Here is a 10711-nt window from a genome sequence, read left to right on the forward strand (position 1 = left end):
GCATGGGTAGAAGGCTAGGAAAATGCTACAGGGGGGGAGGTTTGAGATTGTAATCCAGATGGCGACCGAGAAGCCTCTGCCACTGACTGCTCCGGTTAGCCCTGAAATAGCAGGTTCTGTATATGGAAAAAGTCTCCCAGAGCGTGACCCGCCCAGCTCTCTCACAGCTGGTTTGCACGTCCTAAAGGGGATGATGGTGTTATCAGATACCCATATTTCAGCAATTCCCCACTGTGCCACTAGTCCTCCAGGTAGGTTCCACCATCCACTCCACTGAGAGCATCTGGTTTCCCAGTCCGTTGCTAAGGTCCGTTGCTGGTACTCACAAGACCATAGGAACTGGATCAGCCCCTGTTGCTGCAAGATGGTATCTGGGGCTGTGTCTCTAAAACTCAAAATTATATTAAAGGTACCATTCCTGCAGTGCTGGAACTGGCCACCAGGCCAGGTGCTCTGCTGCCACCTGTGGCGAAGGATGGAACTACTCCTGCTGTGCCCGATGTTGTTATGCTGCAAAAGGCCTCGCGGAGGGTCCCGGCTGTGGCTGATGACGTCCACGCTGGGAAAGTGGGGGTATCTCTGCCCCTGACCCCCGGCGCCGGCCTTGACTCTCAAATGCCGCGCCACACCGCACTCCGGGAGCCACGCCACGCCACGCCGCACTTCGGGTGCCACGCCGCACTCCGGATGCCACGGAGGTCCCCAACTGACGGCGTCTGTGCTGGGAGACGGGGGGAAGCCTCTGCCACCGGCCCCCCCACGTCACTGCCGCCAAAATCCTCCGGCTGTGGCCCTGGACGCCGCTCCCAATTTCTCTCCGGCTGTGAGGCTCTCGGCTCGGCCGGGCCTATGTCGACGGAGCGAGGGGGATCCCCCGTCAACCGGCTGCTCACCGGCTCCGGTCTTGAGCACTAGCCCGTCGGCCCCGAGAGAATGGGTGCCGGAGGGGGCCCAGCGAAGGAGATGTACGGTCCCGCAGAGGCACGGACACAGGCACAGGCATAAACGAAGCAAACAGAGCAGGTAGAAAAAACGCAGGGTTAAATACCACATTCCGTCGTCCTTGTCTGTATCGGCTTAGCTTAAATTATTGCACTCCCCCAATGGCCATATAAGTCTCTAAACTCTAGGTCTCTCACCCCAAAACTGTAGGGTGCGATGAGAATGGGTAGAAGTCTCATTACAGACATTACAGACTGAAACGAAGGGAGTTTGAATTTAAAAAACCAATTGTTGTGGAGCTCCGTTGCCGAGCACCGATGTGGACGCCATCTTTCTTTTCCTCTTTCTTAATGACAATGTAAACAAGGTGGTTGTTAGAGAGAGATTAGTCAGAGGAAGGAGTATTGGGTTAATACAACACTGGCACACTTAGGGCAAATACATTAACAAGTCCTTTATCTTTGCAGGGTGGATAGTCCAGAGCTGTAGATGGGAAGCAACAGCTTCCAAGATGGAGGCATTGTGTCTTAATCTCTTTAGGAAGGGTGTGTGACAGGTATTTTGCAAGGCAGATAAGGGCAAGGGCAAGTTTTTACTGTGTCCTTGTGGGTGCACCAGCCAGTGAAGAGAATGGGCTCCCATTTTGTCATGGTACTGTTAGGCACCACAAGGGTTGGCAGGATGCGTAGAGACACTGTTCCTAAAAGAGAGCTCCCACCTACCCACCATGGGTCAGTCTGGTAACAATATCCAGATGCCTTCCGCAAATTTATGCAGAACTGAACTATTCAAGAGGCGCTATTCTACACAGGTAATAAGGCTGCACAGTACAAAACAGTTTCATAAACTTACTTGGATAAGGGATCTTTACTACTGTATATAGCATATTACAAGTAATATGCTGTTATGTAATCTCTGTGTTGCTTAATGGATCATATTAATATTTATGCTATGATTCTGTTTCTTTCTGTTGGTTTCAGATTTCTGATATCCTAATGCATTGGTCATTGAATGTCCCATTTTGTTGATCGTTCTGACTTCCAAAGAGTATTTCACTTTCAGTCCCTGTGAGAAAGGCAGCCTGTAAATAATATATAAATTAAAAAATAAATGTGGCCACATAAAAGGGCATTGCACCTACTCCTTAAGACCTTTGGAGAAGCTTGCTGAAATAGGAGCAAGAAGATTAGGATACCCTCATATAATGATGAGTTGTGAAATAGAAATACCAATCATGTGAAACGATACAGATCCTTTGAAAATCACTGTTCTGTTACGTCATAATTTTCTTGCAGATATACAGGCCACTGACATTTTGTGTTGCCATTTTGGAGGCTTTCTACCAGAGTCTCATCTGCTTCTTTGTCCCTTATCTCGTAAGTATTTAAGGCATTTCCTAAATTGGATTAGATCCAAAGGTACTCTTCAGCTAGTGTAACAGCATTTATGCTAGTAGAATGGCACTTCTGTTGGTGGAGAGAAATGTTGCCAATTACCCCCTCCCACTGGAACCCCTCCACTTCACACTGGCCATGAGGGAGGTGCGAAAGTGTCACTAGGTCACTTTCAATATGCTAACAATACTTTATGAAGGCAAAATCCTGTGTAGTCAATATGTCTATGGTTGCTTCTGCTTTCTAGGTGTACTATGATTCTGATATTGGTGTTTTCACATTTGGGACAATCATCAACACCGTCTCCCTCTTCACCATTCTTTTTCACCAAGCCTTAGAATTTAAAACTTGGGTATGTATATGAAGTTCTTGACTGGTTATGGTATCTTTACCTTCTGTTCAAAATGTCTATTACTCTTATTTCTCCAGTAGCAGAATACCACAGAAAATATGGATCAATATACAGCATAGAATTCTTCTAAAAATAAACTTTCTGTGGGAAAACTGATCTGTAGTCTTCAAATCCATTGTAATTCCCAGAGAACTCCAGGTCCATCTTATCCTGGACCCAACCAAATGGTGCATGTAGAGGCACTTGGGTTCAGTCCAGACTAACTTAAAAGACCACTCTACCCCTGCTACTAACCCCTGAGGTTTATCCCTAAAATTCTACCAAAAAGAGGTCACTGTCTGCCTACACACTCTCACTGCTCTCAGGGGATATCATGTCCTAGGAATGACTTAAAGATTTGTGCCAAAAGACCATCAGAAGTGGAGCCATATTTTGTACAATTTGCACAACATCGACTATGGGTGAATTCCCATAACTTGGATTTCCTTATTAAAGTTTTGTTGTTGTTGTTGTTTTTTGCTTAAGTTTTGTTGAGGAAATTCCTTCAACAATATAAATAAAGTTTGTGTTTTTCCATGGAATATTGTTGCTGTGACTATTTGTTCAGTCTTGCTTTTGAACCAACATTAACAGCTGCATGTTCTTAACCATCATTCACCAGAATAGCTGCTATGAAATTTAATTTGGATTGCTGTTATAATTGCTATTTTTTCACTTCTGTTCACAGACGCTGTTCCATTGGATAACAATAATTGGGAGTATTCTGCTTTACTTCATTTTTTCAACCATCTACAATGCTGCTTGTATCATTTGCAACCATCCCACCAATCCTTACTGGATTATGGAGATGCAATTCTCAAACCCCAATTTTTATCTTATTTGCCTCATCACCCCAACTGTAGCACTTCTACCAAGGTTTGGACCGTTGCCTTCATTCCTTTGTATCATGATATGTGTCTCTGGTCTGTAGTTAGATTCCTGGGACAATCTCTTTGAGAATGAAGTCCAGACCCATTGAAGCATGATGCTAGTGTAACCTCAGCTTGTGGGTTCTATGGGGCAGAACCTGGAATGAGTTTGCAACAACAATTTTTAAAAACAAAATGGTTTACTTTCTTAACACATAACATATAACATCAACATTTAACATCACATTTCAAGGTCCTGTTCAGGTTGCAATTTCAAGTCCTTATATTTACAGTCTACTGATACTGCCAAGTCCATTTCTTCTTTGCGAGTGGGTTGGCTCCTGAAGACTCCAAGGGCTTGATGAACAGGCTTCAATATGATGAAGGTTTCCAGGAGAACTCTCACCCATTACAACCACAAAAAGAAACCCTGAAACAATAAACTCCAACATTTACAACATAGCAAAAATAAACAACTACCTTCCCAGTAGTTCCCAACAATATTGCAGTTTACCTTAACAAGGTGTTAAGGGCTTATAGAAATCAAGGTCCGAGTCTGGTAGCCTTGTCTCCTCCAACTACATGAGGTCTGCTGCCTCGTGCTGCTCTCAGTCTCCACCCCTCACTGGGTCAACCCATTCTGAGCATGGGGGTTACACTAGGAGTGTAGGATATATATACCCGGCACGAGCATGCAGTGTGATGCCTGCCCAGGCCACAGATTCCTGGCAGGCTAATGATGCAAGCATAATCCAAATGACAGAGTTTAAACAGTACATTTGTTTCCTAGCCAAGTGTTCTTACACATCTAGCATCATATGTAAATTGGGTATCAGAGATTATTGATCCAAGTCCTCAACTCCTACTTCTCACAGTGACCTATTCCCCATCTGTGGCAAGGACCATTCACAACCTATTTTTGCACTTGGTCTGGCTGCTTCAAAGAAGCCTCACGATCTCCACAGTTAGTTGGCCAACAGGAGTAGCTATTCCTCCCAGATTAGTGGCTGAAGAGGTTCACTTCTGACCTAGAGAATTTCCTGAGGTAACTATGGTTCTGGGAAAATAGCAAAAAATAATGTTGGAGAGCCCAATCTTTAAGGCCTAGAGGTTCAGAAGGATTCTCTCCAAAAGAAATTGCAATACGCAGAGGGGAAATATTTCTCCTGGGATGGTGCTGAGGGCACATCTTCTGTTTTTGTGGTTGTCCCCATCTGCCATGGCAACAGGGACTTGTGCTGGTGAAGATGCAGAAGTGCATGTACAATGAACACTAGATATGCAACATGTGCCCTTGCTTCCCAGACAAAGCTCTGTGTAAACTTGGCTTTAATATGCTGTTTCTTCTTTCCCACAATCTGTCACTCTTGTGGGATTTCTGACTGTCTCTAGAAGAAAAGCCTAAATTCCCTGACAACCCACATTCTTTCATGCGGCCACAAGTTTTTCTGTAGTTCAGGGAAATAAAGTCCATAACATCACTGGAATATAAGCACTTTGTTACTGTGCTGTGTAATACAGTTCTTTGAGAGGCAGCCCTTGAGCATTTCTAAGAAATGTGTTTTTTGTTCTTTCCTCTCCACTGCTAGGCCTTGAAACATTTCCCAGCTGTCAAACATGCCTTTGAAGCCATGCAAAAGCACAACATCTCTCTCTCCCTCACCCCACCCTGTTCCCCAATTGTTTGTAGGGTCAATGGTAAAATCTCTATTCCATCCAAGTAGATTATTCCTATGAATAGAGGGCAGCTTCATGAGAACATTACACTTTGTTTCTATAGCACTGTGCTCCTTATAGTTTCTTTCTCTGCAGAAGGAGAAATTATTTCCTCTGCTGGCAAACAGTTGTTCAGAATGGAGTGGAGCATACATGAATTGTGTGGGGTTTACTATGGCTCTCACAATTTTCCAGCCGCCACCGGTGTACTTGGAAAGCTCTACCCATATTCTGGCTGGTGGCAACAGTTGGTATTGAAGGAATCAAAGGTGAACTAGGGAAGTTTGGCAGTTCTTGAGGAAAACCAGTCCATTGCAAGGGGAAGTCACCTTCCCCTGCTGTGAACTGGTTGCTACTACCAGTTCACCACAGGCTCAGACAATCCTTTCTAAAAATTTCTAAAGTTCCTGCAAGTTGAAAGAAGTTGGATGACTCTTCCTTAACAGCAAGCATCAAACCTCCCCATCAAACAATTGCAGAAAACGTAAAAAGTGGACTTCTTTCAGATTATTAATAATTTTTTTTCCTTTCCTAAGGTACTTTATCCTGGCTGTTCAAGGAACCCTCCAGGTTTCTCCCATTCTCAAAGCCCAGTACCTGGATAAACTCCCTAAGGAACAACAGGACCAGGAAATACGGAAATGGAAATCAAGGAGACAAGCGACATCTCCAGGGGCAACAGTCCCCAGTGATGAACTTAGCCAACCCACTGCAAATGTGAGCCTGTCAATATTTGATCACGAAGGAGGAGGAATGGCACTTTCTGGGAATGGTGGTCATCAGAATCTCTGCCCCCCAGAGCAGGATGTAATAGGAAAGTGGATGCCAGATGCAGAAAGCAGTGACCAGGCCAAAAGATGGACAGAGGAGGAGGCTGGAGGTGCCAGTTTCTTTTCCACAGAAGCTTCTCTTGGGCAGTCTCTTGCTTCAAAACCCTTTTCTGGCTTCCTTCCCAGCAATGCTGAAAGTTCTGTTAGAAGGAGCCATCGGAGATCTGTGAGTGCAGTGACTCTATGAAGCAGCTTGAACTCCTGCTTTTAAAAGTTGCCGTGCCTTTGAACATTCTTGCCTTCCACATAGCAGGAGAAGGAAACAGGGGGAAATAAAACTTCTATTTATATTAAATAACAAAGGCTACTAGAAAGTGACGTGCAATATAATTTCACCAGCATATTGGAGTAATGCTTCTTTTCACAATATGACATGCCTCAAGTAAACAATTGTTTACTTATTTGGAGAAATAAAAGTTCCACATTATTTGAAGAAATATTACATTAGCATTCCCAAAATGTGAAAGAGACTCTGCTTGGAAACCAAATGTCACCTGGAGATGATCAGGGGGTTTTTCCAGGTCATTTCCTGTCTTCTGTATCATGCCCTTAACTTGCCACTTATCACCTTTATCATGGCTAGCAGATTAATAGATGTATATCTACAATCCAGTTATTTCACAATGCAATACTTACACAAAGATCATCAGATTTAAGAATGAACCCACTGGACTGAACTCATTAGCCTGGACATTTTGCAAGGCATCATCCATGTTTGAAGATTTTTTAAAGAACTTTCTTTTACAGTAAATTATTATAATACACAACAGTTTCTGCTTTGTTGCTGTTCCCTATTTGAGTGGTTTGTGTTACCAACAACCAAATCGTAAATGCTTCTGCTGGAATGTAGACACTGTTAATTTCAAAGGAAATGCCTTCCAAGAAAAGATGTGATTGAGACCAGGAAAATTTTTGATTTAAGCCAGAGCAGTTAAGTGGCTATACTTGAATTTAACCCAGTTTAGCTCCATTGAAGTCAATGGGGCAGAAGAAGCTTAAACCCACCGGTTCTACTTTAACAGGTTTTATAGATAATTACTTACCTAGATAAGACTTGGCCTGAGTCAGAGGAATGAAGACGAAAATTACTATCAGAGTGCGAGTTTCCATCCAGTACCATTCATGAATTCAGGATGAATCACCACCTGCTGCTTTTACCTTGTGGTTTGGATGCCTACTCCCCTGCTTTGTTGTATAAATTAATTCCGGCAGGGGCTAAATGACATAGAAGTGCATGGCATAGAACTGGAAGGGTCTTCCAGGGTCATCTAGTCCAACTTTCACAATGCAGGAAATTCCTAACTACCTTCCACTGATTCCCTCAAGGACTCCTGTCCTATGCCCAGAGCAAGACAAAAAACCTTTAGGATCTCGGGCCAATCTGGCCTGGAGGAAAATTCCTTCCTGACCCCAAGGTGGCAATTGGCATTATCCTGGGCATGTAAGAAAGGACCACAAGAGCCAAACACTGACACAATCCTTCCTACCCTCCCTCTCGTGATCTGCCTCAGTTCACAGAATCAGAATTGCTGGCCATCTAGCCTCTGCTTAAAAACCTCCAATGAAAGAGAGCCCACCCACTCCTGAGGAAGCCTGTTCCACTGAGGAACTGCGCTGTCAGGAAGTTCTTCCTAACGTTTAGCTGAAAACTCTTTTGATTTAATTTCAACCCATTGGTTCTGGTCCAGCCTTTTGGGGCAACAGCAAATAACTCAGCTCCATCCTCTATATAACAGCTTTTGAAGTACTTGAAGATGTTTATGATATCATCTTTCAGCCATTTCCACTCTAGACTAAACATAACCAGCATCTTCAGCCTTTCCTCAAACAACAGGCAGAGGAAGAACCAGATATCCATTTTGATCCCCATCATGTTTTCCTCACAGCATTTCCTCACAAACCAAAGCAAACAAGTGGGCCTGTTTTAAAACCTACCTTAGAGGTGGAAGGAGCCAGTCTGCCTTAATCCGTGTCCTTGGGCAAACTGCTGGCTCAGCATCAGGCCTCTATATATCAGTGACACAGAGAGAGATTTATTGTGAAAACTGTTAAGATAATGCTTTGTAAAGCATTTTCCACCCTACAGGTATAACATATGAATAAAGGCAAAATCAGAATCCAGCAGCCTGTGTTCCTTCTATTCCCTGAAAATTCAGTCATTCAAATTAATAGATTTCAATGTTTAAGTGCCTACATTGTTGCTGGTATAATCCATTTAGTTCAGCTACAAGATATTCAGTTAACAGGAATCCCAGTGAAACCACTCATTTTCTTTTGCTTAGCGCCATTTCTTCACACCAAGATAGCCCCCAAATTACCCATGCTCTGGGTTCACATAGAGTGAGAATCAGAGAACTTGCCAGACTAGGAAAGACCAAAGCAACCTCTTCTAGAGAAGAGATGTAATCAACACTTCATTCATTCTCTGATCAGTGGCAGAAGTAGCAAGAGCTGTTCTAAGCCAGGGAAGGAGACAAGAACCATCCACCATGGTCTGATGAGGGATGTGAAATAGAGAAGTCCCGATGGGCTCACATTATTTCAAACACATAAATCTTGTGCATACGAGTATAATGCTGAGTATTTGTAGGTGTCAATCTTCTACAAAGCTACTATTTAATTTGATCGTTAGAAGCAGCACAGTTTCAACTCTGCAAGGCCATTAGGATCACATACAGAGTGCAGGCAATTAGATACTTGTAAGAAATGATAATAATTAAACACTGAAATGCAAAATCAAGAGAGTTCAGCTTGCAAAAATGATGATGATTGAAAGTGCTTTAGATAATACTAAAGACTGGCGTTTGTTACTTTTGTCCTGATATGAAGCAAACATTCCTAGGGCTCCTCTAGTAATTATCATCCTTCACATGGTAACAATCCTGTTCACTGGAAGAAAAGATTCAGTATGTTTTCAGGGCTCTCCCTGCTTGTTGCTCTCTGTTATGCCAATCTGGCATGCAAAGGACAAAGAAGCAAAGTCATCCCAGATTCTTTTCCCTGGGTCACATTCAGCATCTTTACGAGGTATGTGTCATGCATAACAATGTAAAATCCTATGAAAGGATAATTTCACCAGTAATGTGCACTAGTGAAAGACTTGAGAGCCGGGCAGTGCGGCTGGAGACATTCCAGAAGCATTTCCAGGGGTTAAGCCAACTTTAGTCAACCTCTACCAGGTTTTGGAACTGGAATGCCCATGGCATAGCCCTCAGACTTATGCCACCTAAAAGGGTGGTGTAAGTCCATATTGGGCTATGGAGGGCTTTCAGGCACCTGGGGAGTTTCTGGCATTTGCTGCTTCCCCATGCCACCTGGCAGTCCTCTGGAGGTGGTATGCCACTGTGGCAGCAGTGTCATCTCCAGCCACCTAAGCCCTGTGAATTGAGCTGGAAAAGGCTAAGAGAGCCTGTGGATGTTGTTGACCAAATGTTGGATTTGACCTACAGGAACCTAGATTCAAATGTTGGCTAAACTATGTAGGTCTCTGGGAAATCAACCTTACAGCTGTATCAGATGCCACAAACAAACCATGATGTATTTGTGATCTAAATAAACCTGAAATCATTGGGCTTGCATGGCTAATGTTAGGTCTCAGAACCTTAAGCCAATAAACGGACACTGAAGTATTGATCAGCAGCATTTATTGATGAGGTATCGAAGCACCATACTTGGCAAAGCTAGTTCTGATGAAACTGGCATTCACAGTCCTCTTTATTCTCTGCTGAAAGCCCCCCCCCCCCCCACCAGTTTCCCAAGAATTCATGAAAAACAGTCTTTGGAGCCAAGGTGCCCCAAGGTTGGTGGCAGACAGTGAGAGAGCCACCTGTCTTCAATGTATTGTCAAAGGCTTTCCTGCCCCACAAGATAACAGATGTAATTCTTTTCCCATGGGACAGAAGTGCCAGGGGAAGCCTAGTTTCCTACAAAGCATGTAAAGCCATAAAGTAACGCCATAAAGCACAGATGGCAGTGGTTACATATAGCAGGCTGATTATATATACCTTTTGAGCAGCGTTAGTTTGTCATTCTAAGCAGTTACATAGAGTTGGGAACGCATCTTAATTACTCAGATAACATCCTCTTCCATATACAGCATCAAGGCTAGCAACTTCCTGGTCAATGGGTTTTCAAAGTGTTTCCCCAATTTGTTGTGAAATCCAAATTCCAACACTTTGACAAGTTGTTGCTTCTTGCTCACAAACTGGCGGAGATGGAAAGTTGCAGCCAGTTTATGGCAACCCCGCAGAGATGAACATAGGTGGTTTGACATTGCCTGCCCCTGTGTAACAAATCTGGAATTGCTTGATGGTCTCCCATCCTAGTCAGGGCTGAACCCTCCTTAGCTTCTGAGACCTGACTAGTCTGGGCCTTCCAGGTCTGGACCACTCACAAACTAATATTCTAAATTGCAGTTTAATCCTGATACAGCAGCCTAGTTTGTGGACAACGCCCTCAAATACACACAAATCTCTTAAACCGTCCAATTTAACAATCCCAACCAATTGTGGTTAGACTGAAGACTTTTCAAAAAAGGAATTCTTTGATCTTGCCACAGTATACAAGGGA

The 10711-nt window shown here is 43.6% G+C and overlaps 1 protein-coding gene across 2 annotated transcripts in view; it reads left to right on the forward strand.

The window, feature by feature from the left end:
- ATP10B (ATPase phospholipid transporting 10B (putative)) overlaps nt 1-8242 on the forward strand; it is an 81342-nt gene extending 73100 nt beyond the window's left edge. For both annotated transcript variants that reach the window (XM_048492258.1, XM_048492257.1), the window contains 4 exons: nt 2238-2318; nt 2584-2688; nt 3416-3603; nt 5849-8242. In XM_048492258.1, coding sequence (XP_048348215.1) covers nt 2238-2318; nt 2584-2688; nt 3416-3603; nt 5849-6329 — 855 coding nt within the window. In that variant the 3' untranslated portion in view covers nt 6330-8242. The remainder of the gene's footprint in view (nt 1-2237; nt 2319-2583; nt 2689-3415; nt 3604-5848) is intronic.
- Nucleotides 8243-10711: the final 2469 nt, after the last annotated feature.

Source organism: Sphaerodactylus townsendi, linkage group LG03 (assembly GCF_021028975.2).
Source record: "Sphaerodactylus townsendi isolate TG3544 linkage group LG03, MPM_Stown_v2.3, whole genome shotgun sequence".
NCBI lineage: Eukaryota > Metazoa > Chordata > Lepidosauria > Squamata > Sphaerodactylidae > Sphaerodactylus > Sphaerodactylus townsendi.